This window comes from Chrysochloris asiatica, unplaced genomic scaffold (genome assembly GCF_000296735.1).
Source record: "Chrysochloris asiatica unplaced genomic scaffold, ChrAsi1.0 scaffold00069, whole genome shotgun sequence".
Lineage (NCBI taxonomy): Eukaryota > Metazoa > Chordata > Mammalia > Afrosoricida > Chrysochloridae > Chrysochloris > Chrysochloris asiatica.
In genome coordinates, this window is record NW_006408587.1 from 4,715,530 (window position 1) to 4,734,488 (window position 18,959).

General features: G+C 36.9%; 1 protein-coding gene across 1 annotated transcript in view; it reads left to right on the forward strand.

The window, feature by feature from the left end:
- Positions 1-18,959, forward strand: part of TMEM245 (transmembrane protein 245) — a 99,704-nt gene that overhangs the window by 30,984 nt on the left and 49,761 nt on the right. The window contains exons 4-8 of the mRNA XM_006864687.1: positions 3,268-3,384; positions 9,009-9,227; positions 10,580-10,749; positions 13,808-13,831; positions 17,525-17,629. Of these exons, the coding sequence (XP_006864749.1) occupies positions 3,268-3,384; positions 9,009-9,227; positions 10,580-10,749; positions 13,808-13,831; positions 17,525-17,629 (635 nt within the window). The remainder of the gene's footprint in view (positions 1-3,267; positions 3,385-9,008; positions 9,228-10,579; positions 10,750-13,807; positions 13,832-17,524; positions 17,630-18,959) is intronic.

The window sequence follows — 18,959 nt, forward strand, 5'->3', positions numbered from 1 at the left end:
GTTCTTGTGCATATGCCCTCTCTTCTTATCAGCTGGATGCTTCACTCTCCACTGTAGTCCTCTGTTTGCCTAATGATTTCTTGACTGCTGGTTCCATGAGCATTAATGGTGGATCTAAGCAAAATGACATTTTTGACAACTTCAGTGTTTTTGCCATTTATCATGATATAATTTATTGGTCCTGGTGTGGCACTGTGGGCTAATGTGTCGGACTGCAAAGTCGTTTTAACTGCAAAGTCGGTGGTTCATGCTCACTAGTTGCTCCTTGGAAACCGTATACAGAGTCACTATGGGTTGGAATTGACTTAACAGCACTTAACAACAACAACAATTTATTGATCCAGTTATGAGGATTTTGTTTTGTGTACATTGAGGTGCAATACATGCTGAAAGCTATAGTCTTTTATCTTCATCAGTATTTCAAGTCCTCTCTGCTTCCATCAAAGAAGCAAAGTTTGTGTCATCTGCTCATTTCAGGTTGTTAAAGACTTTCTCTAATTCTGATGCCACATTCTTCTTGGATTATTTGTTCAGCACACATATTGAATACTTACAGTGAAACTATTTCAAACCATTGAGTATCTCCTGTTAGAATGACTGCCTCTTGGTATATGTATAGGTTCCTCATGAGCACAATTAAGTGTTCTGGAATACCCATTCTTTTTAATGTTATCTATAGTTTGTTATGCCTTTGCATAGTCAGTAAAGTACAAGTAAACATCTTTCTGGTACTCTGCCTTAAGCCAAGATCCATCTGATGTCAGCATGTTCCTTGTTTCACATCCTCTTTGTAATCTGGCTTGAATTTGTGTCAGTTTCCTGTCAATATACTGCTGTAACCATTTAGAAATTATCTTCAGCAAAATTTTACTTGCTTACCTTTCCACATTTGGTTGGGTCACCTTTCTTTGGAATGGGCACAAATATGGATCTTTTCAATTGGTTGACTAGGTATCTGCCTTCCAAATCTCTTGGCATAAATGAGTGAGCACCTCCAGTGCTACATCAGTTTTCAAAATCATTTTAATTGGTATTTCATCAATTCCTGGGGACCTTGTTTTTTACCAATGCCTTCAGTACTGCTTGGACCTCTTCCTTCATTACAGTTGGTTGTTGATCATATGCTGTGTCTTGAAATGGTTGACATTGGCCAGTTATTTTTGGTATAGTGACTTTGTGTATTCCTGCCATCCTTTTTTTTTTTTTAAAGCCTCCTGCATCATTCAATATTCCATCAATATTTTGCCCATTCAGTATTACAGTTTGAGGCTTGCTTTTTTTGCATTTCTTTCAAGCTTGAGAAATGCTGACCGTGGTTATCCTTTTTTTTGTTTTCTAACTCTAGGTCTTTGCATGTTTCATTATAAAACTTGACTGTCTTCTCAAGCTGTACTTTTAAATTTTTTGTTCACCTCTTGCTTCATTATTTCTTCTTGTCTCTGTAGTTTCTCTGCTCAATAGCCAGCCTCAGAGTATCTTCTGACATCTGTTTTGGTCTTTTCTTTATTTTCTTTAAGATGACCTTTTGTTTTCTTCATGTATGATGTTCTTAATGTCATCCCACAACTCCTCTGGTCTATAGTCCTTAGTGTCTAATGCGTCAGATCTGTTCTTGAGATGGTCTCTAAATTCTGGTGATATATACTCAAAGTTATATTTGGCTGTCATGGACTTGTTTTAATTTTCTTCAGCTTCACCTTAAACTTGTATATGAGCAATTGATGGTGTAGTCCACAGCTAGCCCCTGGCCTTGCTTTGGCTGATGATCTTGAGCTTCTCCATTGCCTCTTCCCACATATATAGTCAGCTTGATTTCTTTGTATGCCTTCTGGTGAGGTCCAAGTGTATAGTCAGTATACACTTGCAATGATTAAGTCATTCAGCTTGTAAAATTTTATCATTTAATCTCCAGCATCATTGTTTAATCACCAAGGTCATATTTTCCAACTAAAAATCCTTCTTCCTTTTTCTTTCCAACTTTTGCATTTCAATCACTAGTAATAATCAATGCACCTTAATTGCATGTTTGATCAGTTTCAGACTGAAGAAGTTGGTAGGATTTTTCAACTTCATTACTGGCTTTAGTGGTTGGTAAATGGTCTTTCTTGTAGGTGTATGAATGTTATCCTATCACAGACAACATTGTCCTTCAAGACAGAGTTTGAAATGCTCTTTTTGACAATTAATGTGACTCCATTCCTTTTTAATTTGTTGTTCCCAGCCTAGTAAACCATATGATTCTCTAATTCAAAATGGCCAGTACCAATCCATTTCATCTTACTAATGCCTAGGATGTTAATCAATATCGGTTTTGGTAACTTCCAGTTTTTCTAAATTCATTCTTCAGATATTTCATGGGCTAGTTATTAATGAATGTATACAGCTGTTTCTTCTCATTTTGGATTGTGTCCCATTAGCAAATGAAAGTACTCAATGCTTTGCTTCATCCTCATCATCAAAGTTAACTGCACTCTGAGGAGACAGTTCTTCTTCAGTCATATTTTGCTTTCCAACCTTAGGGGCTCATCTTCCGTCACCGTATTAGACCATGTGCTGCTGCTAGTCATAAAGTTTGCAGTATATAATCTTTCAGAAATAGTCCACCTGTTCTTAGTCTGTGTTACTCTGAAATCCCTTCTGAAACCTCTCCACCATGGGTGACCCTCCTGCTGTTTAAAATACCAGTAGCATAGCTTCTAGCATCAAAGCAACACCAAGCCAGCACAGTACTTACACTGACTGACACGTGGTGAACTTTAAGAAGTTAAAAAACATAAATGCACCACACATTCACATATTCAATATCTGCCACATCTGATATAATTAAGTCCTCAAATTAGAGAGTCAGAGAGAGCAAAGCAGACTTACAAATCCATTTCTCGATATGTGGTCGTGGTGGTGGTTATGTGCCGTGGAGTCAGTTACAACTCATAGTGAGTGACCCTGTACAGAGTTTCCAAGGCTATAATTCTTTATGGGAGCAGAAAGCCTCATCTCTCTTCCGCGGAACAGCTGGTAGTTTCGAACTGCAGACCTTAAGGTTTGCAGCCTGATTCGTAACCACTATGCTACCAGAGCTCCTTCTTTATATGTAAGGCCCAGGAATATGCATTTTTTTCAAAATTTCCCATTGATTCTTAAGTATCCTACCTTGGTGAAAAATTACTGATCTGGTGGATAATAGTAAATGTTAATGTTATGTTTTAACAGCAACAGTTATTTCCTAGGCTTTTCATTTGTTTTAAAAAATGCATGCTTGTTTCCCAGGGGCAGAGTTACCAGGGCAAGTTATCTCCATGGCAGCTTCTACCCTCGCAACCTTGGCCATCTCTATCACAGGCTATGAATCAAGCAGTGAAGACCAGCCCTCAACTCAGCCAGCAGGTGATTAATGTTATGATGTCATTCTGAAAGATGAACTAGAACGTAAATTTAAGCAAGGCACTAGCATCACAAAATGCTAACCTGCTAACTTTTCTGTTCCTTCATTTTTTGTTTTTTGATTTCTATCTCTACACTTTATTCCCTCTCATATTTGTTCTTATGGTCCAATTTTTTTCATACCTTGAATTATTTTACCTTCTTGGGTTTATTTCATTCTTTTCTATTTAAAATGCTTTTGTTATTTTCTTTTGTTTTTCTTATGGTGTCCTACATACCTTTTTTTCACATCCTCCTATCCCCCCACTTTATTGTTTTCTAATATTGCTTTCTTTTGTCTACAACCACTGTCCTGATCCCCATTGTTTTATTTTGGTCTAACTATTCATGTTGTCTTTGTTCCCTTCCCCCTTATTTTTTATGGCTTTTCTTTTTATCTTCTAGTCATCTATTTCTGTAGCATTCTTTTGGTATTTCTTGTTTTCTTCTTAAATATATTGTGTATTAATAATAATAGTGCATGCCCTTAATACATTGACTGTTTTCTCTGAACCAGATCTGACTGGTTGTTTTTGATCCTGTTTTCTGGGTGGCCTGGCTGCAGAGCGGTTGCAGCCTCCTGTGAGGCCCCAGTGGGTGTAGTTTTACCAGCCTTAGAGTCATTCTGTACTTACATTGTTGTTGTTGTTAAGTGCCGTCAAGTCGGTTCTGACCCATAGCGACCCTGTACAGGGTTTCCGAGGCTGTAAATCTTTACAGAATCAGAAAGCCTCATCTTTCTCTCGCAGAGCAGCTGCTGGTAGTTTCAAACTGCTGACCTTAAGGTTCGCAGCCTGATTCGTAACCACTACGCTACCAGAGCTCCTTGTACTTACATAGATTTCAGGAATATAAAAGGTCATCATCACCTGAATGACTGATCTAATACTGCCAGAAGCATTTGGAGCTAGGTCACTTCTTGAAGGAATTGTCTTTAGAAAAGTCTTGAAGGAAGGGATGAGCTAAGATAAAGGTATTTAGGAATACTTTTTTTTTTTTTTTGCACACTCAATTTTGCAGGAGGGGATAATGTTTCGGTTATGGGCTTATTCTGCCAAGTATCTGTCATACCCATCAGTATGAAATTTTCGATTAGATACTCAGAGCAAAGTTACGTAAAAGTAGCTCATACATACGTAGCTTGGGCTTTAGTCTCAAATCTTATGGCAGACTGTTTGTCCTGGTGAGGTGGGCTTACTCACCATGGTGCTAGTTACAGTAGTAGTAAAAATTTATTGACAAGAAACATGTATTGCTAAAAGAAACATTAAGTAAATTGTTGCTGCTGTTGTTTATTGCTGTCAAGCTGGTTCCGACTCTATACAGCAATCCTGTATTGAGGTTTCCAAGGGTGTAAATTCTGTGCAGGAACAGAAAGCCTCATCTTCCTCCTGAAGAATGGCTGATGACCTCAAACCACCGACCTTGTGGCTCATAGTCGAGTGTGGCTCAGAGTCACTGCGCTCCCCCGTTATGATATACAGATGACTAGATAACATCTATATATCCTATATATGCTGTGGTAGATGTTGTTATTGTTATGTACCGTTAAGTTGGTATCAACTCAAAGCAGCCTTATACACAACAGAATGGAATGCTGCCCAGACCTGTGCCAGCCTCACAGTACTTGCTGCACTTGAACCCATTGCTGCTGCCACTGTGCCAATCCATTCCCTTGGGGGTATTCCTCTTTTTTCTGACCCTTCACTTTGCCAAGCATGATGTCCCCCAGGGACTGGTCTCTCCTGATAATATGTCTGAAGTGTAAGAGACAGAGTCTGGCCATCCTGGCTTCTAAGGAGCATTCTGGCTGTACTTCTTCCAACACTGATTAGTTGTTTCTTTTATTGGTCCATGGTCATTTTAATATTCTCCTCAACACGATAACTCAAATGCATCAATGCTTCTACAGTCTTGTTTATTCATTGTCCAACTTTTGCATCTATATGAAGTTACTGGAAATACCATGGCTTGGGTCAGGTGCACCTTAGTCCTCAAACTGATATCTTTGCTTATGAACACTTTAAAAAGGTCTTATGTAGCAGATTTGCCTAACGCTATACATAGTTTGATTTCTTGACGGCTGCTCTCATGTGTGTTGATGGAGCTCTGGTAGCGTAGTGGTTACGAATCGGGCTGCGAACCTTAAGGTTAGCGGTTCGAAACTACCAGCCGCTTCGCGGGAGAAAGATGAGGCTTTCTACTCCCGTAAAGATTTACACCCTCGGAAACCCTATACAGACAGGGTCGCTATGGGTCGGAACCGACTCAACGGCACTTAACAACAACAATACATAGTTTGATTTCTTGACGGCTGCTCTCATGTGTGTTGATGTGTTGAAGTCTTTTTTGACAACTTCAATCTTTTCTTGATTTATCTTGATGTTATTTATTGGCCCAGTGGTGAGGATTCTTGTTTTCTTTACACTGAGCTACAACTCCTACAAGGCTGTGGTCTTTGACCTTAATCAGTAAGTATTTTAAGTCTTCTTCACTTTCAGCAAAGATGAACTATAGATGACTATATATCTTAATGTATATGTCATAATTTATTTAATGCGAGAGCACGGTGGCTCTGTAGGGTGAGTTTCAGGCCACCAGCCACTCCTTGGGAGAAAGGCTTCCTGCTCCCACAAAGATTTACAGCTTCAGAAACCCCGATACAGTGTTTCTGTGTTGGAACCCACTTGACTGTAGGTAACAACAGCAACAATTTACTTAATGTTTCTGGTAACGATACATGTTATCTTGTCAGTAAATTTTTACTACTGATACATAGATGACAGCAGTCCTCGTGTGGTGCTGTAGGATAAGCACTGGACTGTGAACCAGGTTGGTGGTTCAAACCTACCAGCTGCTTCTCGGAAACCCTATTCAAGGTCCCTATTGGTTGGAACCAACTCAATGATGCTTAACAAGAGCAATAATATAGATGACTACTGTGTAGTTGCTTATGAAAGTTATCAAATAACAGAAATCATTTATTCACCACATATTAAGTAAGCACCTACTATATGTCATATACTGTTCTCTGCTGGGAAAACAGTGGAGGGAGACAAGATTGACAAGTCTCGGTGCTTAACGAACTGACATTCAGCTGAGGGGAGAAAGTGAAAAAAGACAAATAGAATATATGTAATGTAAAAAACTATGCTTTGTAAAACACTGTGGAATAAGATTATGGTGATTCTGATTTTTTTTCTCTTTCCTAGACTTTCTGAAATATGATATATTTTAGTTAAAAATTTTCAGTTTTATGACAGTCAAATTGCAAGTTTTAGGATCTTACTCATTGCTATTATCATAGTATATACAGGGTAGTATTGCATAAAGAGTTTTATGTTTTCTTGTGTTCATGTTATCTTTTGGTACATGAGAAACCATATTACTCTTAAGGCAAGATTTCTGGGGAATAATTATACAGTAATATTGTAAAATATAACTTTTATTAGAAAAGTAATTATTTTAGTATAATTTTTGTTATTTGAAAATTCCTCATCCCTAGTAATCTGTCATTATTTCATGTCGCTTTCAAAGTTAAAGACATACTTGAAAGCCTGAGTTCTTCATCTAAGATCAGTTGGTTCCGTATTCGGTGAAATGACACAGAAAAGGCATATTGTGTCAGAAATATATATAAATATATGTAATATCTAGTTATTTTTAAATACATGAATTCCAATTTCTGTTGTCCCACCGTAGGATAAACACTGGACTGCTAACCACAAGATTGGCAGTTCAAACTCACCAGCCGCTCCTATTCAGGGTTGCTATGAGTCAGAACCTACTCGTTGACACTTAACAACAGAAGCAATACATGTTAATATTACTGCTTTACATGGTTTGAAAATTTTCTATGGTTTAATATAATGGTCAGCTATTTTTTGCTATATATATATTTAAATGATACACATATACAATCATGCAAACCTTGAATAGTATAAAGTGTATAAGGTACAGAATTAAAAATTCCATTTCCCAACCCTAATTCCCCCCAAAAACTTATTTTCCTCAGACTTAAGCATAGTCAGCAGTGTAATTTTCCACACATTTTAAGTACATATTCAAACATACATATGTTGTTGTGTGTCCTCGAGTCAGTTCTGACTCATAGCAACCCTGTATATGATATAGGGTTTCTGAGGTGTAAATCTTTAAGGGAGCAGAAAGACTCATCATTCTCCCACAGAGCAGCTGATGGATTTGAACTGTTGACCTTGCAGTTAGCTGCTCAAAATGTAACCTAGTACTCCAGTTGTTGTTGTTACATGCCGTCGAGTCAGTTCTGACCCATAGTGACCCTGTACAGAGTTTCCAAGGCTGTAGCTCTTTATGGGAGCAGAAAGCCTCATCTTTCTCATGTGGAGTGGCTGGTGGTTTCGAACTACTGACCTTAAGGTTCGTAACCACTACGCTACCAGAGTACTCCACTGTTGTTGTTGTTATGTGCCGTGGAGTCGTTTCCGACTCATAGCGACCCTGTACAGGGTTTCTGAGGCTGCAAATCTTTACGGGAGCAGAAAGTCTCCCTGGTAGTTTCGAACTGCTGGACCTCCAGTTTAGCAGCCCGAGTCATAACCACTACGCTACCAGAGCTGCTGCAAAAAATGTTATCAACCATCCCACCCACTGTGCTTTGTACACAGCTGGGTTTGATAATTCATTGCTGTGGCCACACAGAACTCAGACACCATACTTCCAGTTACAGGGCCTATTAGGAAAGTTAGCAGGTTACACCTGAGGGTCAGAAATGCTCAGGGCACAGTTCTCTGTGTCAGGAGAACCTCTCCTCAGCTGTGTCCACAGGTATATCTCTGACCCTTGGCCTCTTGGCCTGGCCCTGCCCTGCTCTGGCAGTGTTACCAAACTCTTCCAGGACTGCTGATAATTGCCCACAGGATATAACACTAAGCTGCTGCCTGAAGGCATTAGGCTCTAGCTCTGTGCTTCAGCAATCTAGCTCCCCCAATTAAGTGCCTGGAGGCACCCCACTCTGCAAGCGAGCCTCCCACCCAAAGTCATTCGGCTTTCCTTGCTCTGTGGACTGGGAAGCCCACTGCTCTGCCTCCTGGATTTTGGTTCTGCGGCTGCTGCTCCTCTGCCCCTCCTCCACTGTCACAGCTGTCGGTCCCAGGTCAAGGAGGTTCAGTGTGCAGGGGTCTTGGGGTCCAAAGGAGGTGCTCCACTCTTTACTATCATGTTTGATTGTAGTGAGATCCCCATTTCTGTTTCTGAGGTGGCTCATTTTATATATGTTAGAGTTCCCAGTTCTTATAATCACAATGAACTGTATTAACAACCACTTACAACTGAAATGTAGCATTCTGTCAGCAGTATCTTCACCTCTTACCATCCTCATCAGGAAAATAACTTGTTTGGTAGGAGTTACAAAGACTGGGTAAAAGAGCCACATGAACATTTACTACTCTGCACTTTCCTTTATTTTTAACTCAATGTAATCATAATTTTGATGCAAAAGTTCATTTTGAAGACTTAAAATAGGGTACCATCATTAATTGCTCGGTATTACTGCTTACTAATGTGGATTAATATGGTTTTTTGTTTGTTTGTTTTCTTTCCCTCTTTAGAAACCACACACAGGGGAGAATCCCCTCCAACATTGTCCTCATCTTCTTCAGCTTCTACCCCTTCACCCACTCTGGGCAGACCAAGACCTGAAATTGGCACTTTTCTTAGAAAGAAGAAAACTAGCGATGTCTACTTTGTGTGTCTCGTTTGGTCCTTCATTGTTGTCCAGATCTGGCTGAACCTGTGGATTGTGCAGTTACTGCCAGTACCTATTGCAGGTCATTATCTCCTTAGTTACGGTCTGCTCAAGTCTTTGAGGATGATTTTCATGTTTTTACTGTTGGATTTTAATAATTAATAGTTTCACTTTTCTAAACAAAATAATCATTTATTTACATTTAGATAATATTTTGTAAATGTACCACTTTGATTACTATTCAGTATTTCACTTTTAAGATGAAGCATGTATTTGAAATTGATATGTGATATTGATAATGCCACATTCAGAGAGAATTAACTATGTCTCTTACTTGATTCTGTGTTTGATAGTATTAGCAGCAATCTGTGTTTTGGGATATGTAATTGAATTTTGAGAGCTGCTCTTAATGACATGTATTTTATTTTCTTTTTTTATTGTGGTACAATATCCATTGCCAGTGAGTTGATTCTGACTTACAGCAGGCAACCCTTTATGGGGTTTTGAAGTCTGTAAACCTTTAAGAGAGCAGAGAGCCTCACCTTTCTCTTGTGGAGCGATGCGGGTTTGTACTGCTGACCTGGCAGTGATTATTCTACAGTATCATCAGGACTTGCAAAACGATAGCACTTCCCAGTTCCAGAGAGTGCAGTTCAGATTGTGGTCTGTGAATGGAACCCCCTGGAGTTAGGTAGTGCATAACCTGAGGGGCCTTTCAAAACAGGATACTGCTGCTATGTTGAGCCGTGGCCAAAGGTCCAGATGTATGAATATGGGGTAGCGTGGAGAAACGTTAAGTGCCGTTGAGTCCGTTCCAACTCATAATGACCCTGTATAGAATTTTGGAGGAACAGCTGGTAGGTTTGAACCACCAACTTTGTGGTTAGCAGTCCAGTGCTTTTTCCACAGCAAATGGAAATGTTATCCTTCAGTGGTACAAAATCATGATGCCTGTGCAATACCGTATTCTTTTTGGTCATTACATATCTGGTCATTATATATATCTAAAAAAAAGAGTAGCTACAATAGCCAAGAAGATTAGGAGTTGTCAAGGGTTGGTATTCTTTATTCTAGAAAGGAGAAGGTATGAAAAGCCAAGATGGTTGTCACTGAAATCTTTATAATAAGAATATTGTATACTTTTCTAGGCTGTGAAATAATCTCTAACTGCTTCAAAGTCAGAGAAGACTTTAGCAAGAAGTAAATATAAAGACAGGCCAGGGAGAAGGAATTGTATAAAAAGTGCTTTGGCCCAATTTCATCTGTTTGGAATACCTTAAACAACCGCCTCCCTTCCATTTCCACTCCACCTTTACCCTAATCTTTATTTTTAATACTGTCTTTTCAGTTTTTGAAGTTCACTTGAAATTAAGAGGACTTTTTCATGTTATGATCTGCTAATCTGTATTTTGTTTCTGCATATATTCTTTATAGTCTGGATCCTCAAAAAGCTTGTTATTCACTTTGGAGTTGTGAACTTCCTGAAGAAACGTTGCTACGTATGGTGGCAGATTATAGAGAGCTTCCTGAAGGAGCGGCAGGAAGCTCTGGCACCTTGGCCAGTTGTTGGGCTTGGAAAATTCTTGTTAAAAGTTGATAGCAAGGTATTGTATTTTAAGATCATGGGCTATTTTAGTGTGGTTTATATATTTCATAGGTTGTAACACTCTATGGCATACAGTATTTATATTATAATTGCTGAGAGCACATTAATACTTAATTCTCTAATGTAATTTTCCTTCCCTCCCCCCCCCCCTTAACCATCATAGATTGTTTCCTTTATCAAGAAAACAGTTTTTAAACATTTTTTACAATGTTGTTGTTAAGTGCCCCCCCCCCCCCCCCTTTAGCTGCCTCCTATAGTGAAATTTTAAAGTTTATACTATGGTTTATGTAAAGATAAGATGAATTGAGTAACTTTTTTTGTTTTTACTCCCTGCTAAAAAGTAATAGAAAAAGCCCTTATGGAAACCTTTAGTTCAACTTCCTCACCTTATAAGGGCATTGAGACATAGAGCAGTTGAATGGCTTGTCCAAAATCTTATAATCAGGTAGTTGCTCAGGTCAGTTTAGCTTGGGGAAATATATTTGGAGTACTTCGCATATATTGGATATTATACCAGGTTCTAGGAAAAATCAGGTGTAGAAATTCAGTAGATATATATGGTCAGTTTCTGATTAGTGGCAAGAGACAGCAATTCAGTGAACTCAGAGACAGTGTTTAAATTCAGAGGGGAATGGTTAAGAGCATGCACTCTGAATCTCGACTCTTACTGCAGATCTCTGTTCTACTTACTGGCCGTGTGACCTTCAGCAAGTTTATTAGCCTTTCTGTGCCTTGGTTTCCTTATCAAGAAATGAGTGTGTAACAGCGCCTACCTCCTACATTAGGTGTGGATATTAAATAAGTTAATATCTATAAAATTCCTAGATCAGTGCTTGGTATACAGTTAACTATGTATGTGTTAGCTTATTTGTGTAAGAAAAATGTGTATAGGATACAGCAGTAGTTCTGAGCAAGATATGCTTCTGATGGGTGGTGGGAGAGGGAGGGATGCTAGAGCAAATGTTAAAGCATGAGTAGGAGTTTATTGGAGAACCCAGTAGCGCTAGAGGAATAACCAGTGGACTCTGAACCACAAGGTTGGCGGTTCGAGTTCACCAGCCACTTGTGGGAGAAAGATGAGACTTTCTGCTCTTGCAAATATTTATATCCTTGGAAACCTTATACAGGGCCTCTAGGAGTCGGAAACAACTTGACAACACTTAACAACAACAGGAGTTTATTGGACATGGCAGGAAGAGCAGGTAGATGGAATAGTGCAGAGGGCGCAGAAACATGTACAGGGTGAATTCTTAGGGAACACCAAGTAAATGGATGTGATGGGACTCATGAAATGGTGAAGGTAGGAGGTAAAGCTGGAGAGGTAGGAAAGACTGAATCAAGACAGTCTGTGTGCTGAGCAAGTTGGACTTCATCACAAAGGCTAGCCAAGTGTTTTTTAATGGTTCCATCATGATTTAAGGTTGAAAAATGCTTTTATGTGAAACAAGTGTAGATAGGATTGAGAATAATAACTGAGTTCATGTGAGGGGAGATTGTTATTTATACTCATACTTAATAAAAATGTTATTGGGTCAACATTTTCTTGCATATTGCCTATCTTCCTGCAAGCTTACGAGTTTTAATTCTGCTAACACAGCATATGAGAATACCCATGTCCTTGAGGCCTTGCCAACACTGAATTAAAAATAAGTTCTTTTTAATTTGGGTAAAAATGGTTATCTCAGTGTTGTTCCCTCCCCCTACCCCCCACCCCCTGCCCAACAAAATTGGAGAAATATATAAAAGTATATAATTCATTGACATTCAACATCTTAATTTAAAATTTAAAAAAATTAAAATGAGGTTGACTGTCTTTTTATATGCGTATTGGCCGATTATACTTTACCTTGTTTATATATCTGTTCATGTTTTAAAATAAGATGTAATCAATGACTTTTCAAACAGTTGACCTTATTTATCACATTTTCTTGGTGGTGTGAATCTTTATCTTACTACAGCAGATTTGGCATTCCAACCTGTTTAACTCTTCCTTTAGTCAATTTCTTTGTCTTATCACTATCAAAAGGAATGAAGACAAAAACCAAAACACCTCTTTTCAGCATTCTCATGTACTTGTACTTGGAATGCTTTATTTAGGAAAACTCAACAGAGTAATGTGTCAGTCGAAGTTCTGAAAGCATCAGATAATACCAAACCAAACCAAATGTATTGTCCTTGTCCTTGAGTTGGTTCTGACTTACATCAACCATATAGGATACAGTAGAACTGCTTCTTAAGGTTTCCAAGGCTGTAAATCTATTCTGAAGCTGATTTACATCTTTCTTCTACAAGCAACTGGTAGGTTTGAATCACCAAACTTTCGGTTAGCATCTAAGTGCTTAACCACTGCACCACCAGGGCTCCTTGTTAGGGAGGCAGCCATATAATTGTCACTTTCATATCAATATATATGTCAGTCTGATCTGATTCAGGAAGAAGGTAGAATGAGTGAAGCTACCATTTTCTACTGTAGAGAACAATGTGAGAGGACTTGAAAAAGTTTGTGGAGTTAAAAGATAATGGAATTTTACCACAAAATTTTTGAAGCCCCCTCATACATTTCAGAATAAATGGCAATAACAAACTAAATATTTGTTTAAAGGTAAAGTGATACCAAAATTCTTTAAAGAACATTTATGACCACTCTGAAATGAAAATCTGGTATTGAACATGAATTAATTTCTGCAGGGACTAAAAATATTTTTTGCTCCATAATATGTGCAAAAATCTTAACTTTTTTTTAGTTCTGGTCTTCAGAATTTGCTGTAACTCTTTACAAGTATTCAGGTTCTTATGTGTTTTCAATTGTACCAACAAAGACTATGGTTACCATCATTTCGATTGGTGTATGTTTTAAAGGAATACTGCATTCTGTTGATTCAAAATTTTGTTAATGCATTACAGTTTTTTTTTTCCTTTTATAGTTCCTCCTCTGTGTGGAATAATTTCCTCTCATACTGTCAGTGACTCTCTTCTCTTTTCATACTGTTGTCACCTTCTCTAATGATATTCCACTGTTCTTATCTTCTCTTTCTCACCTTACCCCCATCCTCAAGCTCTGGCACTGGCTAAATAAGAAGGTAAATGAACACATGTATGTTGGTATTTACTATTGGATTCTGTAACGTTTCCCCCTGTATCTCCCTTCTCAAGCAATGTTTCTGTCCAAATGTCAAACTAAACTTTTTTGTTTAAGTTCTAATGATAAGCTATGGAAGGTTGTGAAGCCTGAATATTGTCAAAGTACTGTTCACATTTAATAAAAATTCAGCAAAGGGTATTTAGTAAAGGACAGTGTTTGCAAGCAGTTTTTTAGTCTTGTCCAGTGTGAGTGATTTTTATACCTTTTCAGCTCTGCATATAAATGTGGCTCAGCCAGATACTCTAGACTCTTGCTGTGGAAGAGCACATTGGGCAATGGTTTCCAAAAAGGAAAAAAGCTCTTTCTTACCACTTTTCTATTCACGACACTTGCAGAAAATTCTTAAAAGAACTATGAAGTACTTGTGCGATTCCCTTGGCTGCTAATATTTTATAGTAACTCTTTTTAGAATTTGCAATCCAACATTTTATTTTTAGTTTTAAGATTGTAAGATTGTAGTTATGGTCCTGACATCTAATTTAGTGTGCCCCTCCATGGTTTGTTATATATGTGGATATATATATACAACACATATAAACGTATATGTATGTACATGTAGCTACAGAAACACCTGTACACATGCATGTGCATTTATTTGCATTTGCCTTTATATTCATATATATGCATCCGTGTCTACCTACATAATTACACAATTTTTTTTGGTTGTTGCAAGATTGTGTACACTATAGCGTTTACTGAAATTGCACCTTTTTTCATGTATTTCTTAGTGTCTTTATTTACCTTGGTCAAGTTTTACTGATATCACCCATATTTTCTCTTGCATTTCTCATCTCCAAAATAGCAAGTGTTCACTATCTGTAAAGTAATTCTCCTTTCCTTTCCCTCCCAAATAACTTTGCTTTCTGTGTGTATATGTACTCTTTTTAATAATAATGACATGATACAGTATTTTTCTTTTTGTAATTGATTTATTTCACTCAGAATAATGTCTGCCAGGTTCATCCATGTTATCAAGATCTTTTGCAGACACCTTCGTATTCTTTATAGTTGTGTAGTATTCCATTGCATGTATGTACCCAAGTTTATCCATTCATCTGTTGATGGACACTTAGATTGTTTCCATCTTTTTCTTGTAAATAATGCTGCAGTGAACATAGGTGTGCATATGTCTATTTGTATCACTGGTCTTATATCACTTGGATATATACTTTGAAGTGAGATTGCTGGATCATAAGAGATCTCTAACGTGAAAACACCATACCATTTTCCATAGTGCTTGTACTATTTTACAACCTTGCCAGCTCCCTCTATTTTTAATGTATCTCTTTCTCTCTCTTTTCCATTCTTCTCTGTGTCTCTTGTGCAGTCTCCCCTCTTACCCTGTTCTATCACCTTGTCTTAGCTGGCTGTAATATAAACATTAAAAAAATCAACATCTTTAATGATTTTATTTAAAAATGTTTTAAATGAAGCATTTAATTCTCACTGTGTCCCTTGAACATAAATTTCTGTTTAGATGTCTTTTAGTTGACTTTTTTTCACTCTGGAGTATATGGCTTGTGACAGGAAATAAAAGTAACCCTACCCCTGGTGTAAATAGTAAAGTTTGATTTTGTAATATGGATGAACACAATGTGTTTGTAAATATTCCGTTTTTTCTTCCAGACAAATTCAGGTATCTATGCTTTCTAAGCAGAACATTTATTTTTAAAACACTTATTTCAGGATATGAATTTTGTGAAAAACACAGTCTGCCTATATATTTTCATAGATTGTAATTTGTGAATACACATCTAGTATTCTGAAGTTGTTTATTCAAGTATGTATAAACTGGATGCCTACCATGCATCATGTACTATGTTAGGTTTTAGAAATAGAAAGAGTAGTATTATACTACTCTAGCCCATTCCTTGGGAATCTGTCTCAAGAACTTGGTGATGTGTGAAACTTTTCAATCAGTTCAATTGATTTTAGAACTTACCTTCAAAATATGACATCAGACCTTCCATATCTTAGAACCTGTTATTACTTCTTTTAATCTCTGGCTTGTCTTGGATGCTTTGGTAGCATGCACTGGAAATTAACTCTTCTGTTTGAAGTTGTAGTGAAATTGTGAAGGTTAAAGATGAACTTTCTAGCTTTGAGTTCTTTAGCATTAGTATCTTAGTGACAGTAGTATCCTTCATAAAGATAAAGAGGAAATAAGCTTATAAACATGGAGTATTAAATAAATATTTTAGAAGTCTGTTAGATTCATGAAAATACTTCCTTCCATTTGGTTAAATAATAAGTCATCAGTATTGATTAGAAATTGATAGCGTCAGAACATTTTGATTTACTCTTGAAAGCTTTACTTACTGTTGGAGAACACAGTTCAGATTTAAGTTAAAAATAACTAATTTAGCAATACTGTGGTTCATGTTGGATTGGGGGATGCAGTGTCATGTTTCAGAAGTTATCAATCTAATTTTAGTTCTCAAAGATGAAATGGCAGCCATTCATGTCAGGAATCCTATCATTGGTATATATCTAAAAATAAAAACTTAAAAATACAGGATTATGTTTTTTATTTTGAAAGATGAGGAAAGTTGCTGTCAATATAGAATGTCAAATAACATTTAGGGAGATCTTAATTTTAGTTTTAATTAGTGATTATATTAGTTATTCTTCTTCATTTATAGTTGTTTAGTTATAATTAGGAGTCCTAGTGTGACACTGCGGATTATTGTGCTGGACTGTGAGGTCGGTTTGAACTGCTGTGTTGGTGGTTCAAGCCCACCAGCTGTTCCTCAGAAACCCTATGCAGGGTTGCTGAGTCAGAACTGATCTGATGGCACTTAACAATATCATCAATTTTAATTATGTCATAAGCTTATTTTTTAAAGAGAATAGAAATTTCTAGTGGAAGATCAGATTTTAAAAAGGATTTTAATTTAATTATGTATTTCAAATATAAAAAGGTATAAAGAATGTCCATTTTGATAAAACATTACCTAGATGTTTGAAATCTGTTTTATACCCCTCTCAAAAGCTATCCCCCAACCCCTTGCTACCCAGGGTAACTGTTTTCCTGAATTTGATATCATTCCCTTAACATTAAAGTTTTATTATTACTGTTTTTGTAAATGCTCATGAAATCAAATGAAAAAAAAAAAATGAAGGTTTTATTTTTTTTAATGGAATTCCTATTTTAAATTGCTCCTATTTTATCTGTATCCTTTAGGGTATACCTGTTATTAGGGACATTCATTTTCTGTAGTCATCTGTGTTTAAATATGATGCTGCTTTTGGTGAATTCACATTAAAATTTCATGAGATTTCAAGTCAGCTAATGGAGTGGTTTAGAGTGGTTACCAGATTACAGAGTATAATATGAGATGCAAGTATGCTACAATATATGAATGAAAAATTAGATAGAGGTTTATGTTCATATTGATTGCATTTTGTTAGATATGACAATAATTGACTTCAAATTACAGTAGTAATTAGTTTTATAAATGGTTACTGTTCTAATTTACTTACAGCTTTATCTGTTTTAATCATAATGCCATAGCTTACTTTGCAATGCTTAGCATCCTATTTTTGTCTTCATGATATTTGAATACATACATATATTTTTATTAAGTTTTTACTTTAAAGATAAGTAATTTTCATTTTCATTTCTGTGCAGATGATCATCTGGCTGGAGAAGATGTTAGATAAAATAATTAGCATTTTCATCATATTTTTGTTAGTGATAGGAACCCTTCTTTTAGCTCTGCTCCTGACTGCAAAGGTAGAGTACAAAAATTACTGTTCCCATTAATAATCTCTTAATTGCTATTCCCATTAATAATCTCCTAATGGTTAGAGTTATTAAATGCTAGCGCAAGCAGCAGGGCATATGTTGTTTGGTTTGTAATCATGAGTGACAGCTAATGTATTTATGACTTATGGATTTATGATTTATACATTATTAATTCTACCTTGAATTTGCTCGCATATTTTCTTATTAGAAATTTTCCACGACTTTTTATTTTACCTCCAAAATCCTCTGGAGCAAATGCAAATGAAGAAAATATGATACAGAAGGCCAAGTGGCTGCATCTCTCAATAGGAAAGCTATGCTCTGTCTCCCAACATTTCTACATTTCTTATCAGCAACTTCTCTTGTTTCATTGTTCTTTCTGTTGATAGTCCATAGATTCTTTCATTTTAATTTTTAGTTTGGTATTGTTGTTATTGTTGAGAGTATACATAGCAAGACACACACATCAGTTGAGCAGTCTGTATCACTTGATGACATTGATTACAGTCTTTGAGTTACACAATCCTTTCCTTTCTAATCTTTTGAGTGGCTCTTGCCAACGTAGATAGTTCTTAAAAGAGTATAATGCAATTGTTTTTTAGTGGTTAAAACAAGCTATTGCTTATTTCTAAGAAGAATTCAGGAAGTATTTCTTATTTAAGGTTTAAAGATATCTCAGGATAATAGTTTCAGGGGTTAATCCAATCTTCACGGCTCCTGGAAGTGTGGAATCCATGAGAATTTGAAATTCTGTTTTAAATTTTCCCCCTTTTGATCAGGATTCATCTACAGAATCTTTGATTACAATGATCAGGAATGGTAGCTGGGCACCATCCAGATCTTCCAGTCTCACGGCAGAGGAGACAGTCGTTCATGAGGGCTTCTTTCTATTTCTGATGCTTCTTCCTCTGTTGCTTTAGAAGACTATAGAGCAATTGTGCCTTAGATGGCTGCTTACAAACTTTTAAGATCCCAGGCACTACGCAGTGAACTAGGAAGTAAAAAAGAGGCACTAAAATGCTCGATATCATCAGCCAAAACAAGGCCAAAGGCAGATTATGGACCAGATCATTGATTGCTCATATGCAAATTCAGATTGAAGCTGAAGAAAATGAAAACAAGTCCACAAGAGCCAAAATATGACCTTGAATATATTCCACATGAATTTTGAGATCATCTGAAGAACAGATTTGATACATTAAACACTAAAGGCCAAAGACCAGAAGAGTTGTGGGATGACATCAAGAACATCATACAGAAAAACAAACAAAAAACAAAAATCCACATCATACAAGAAGAAAGCAAAAAGTCATTAAGA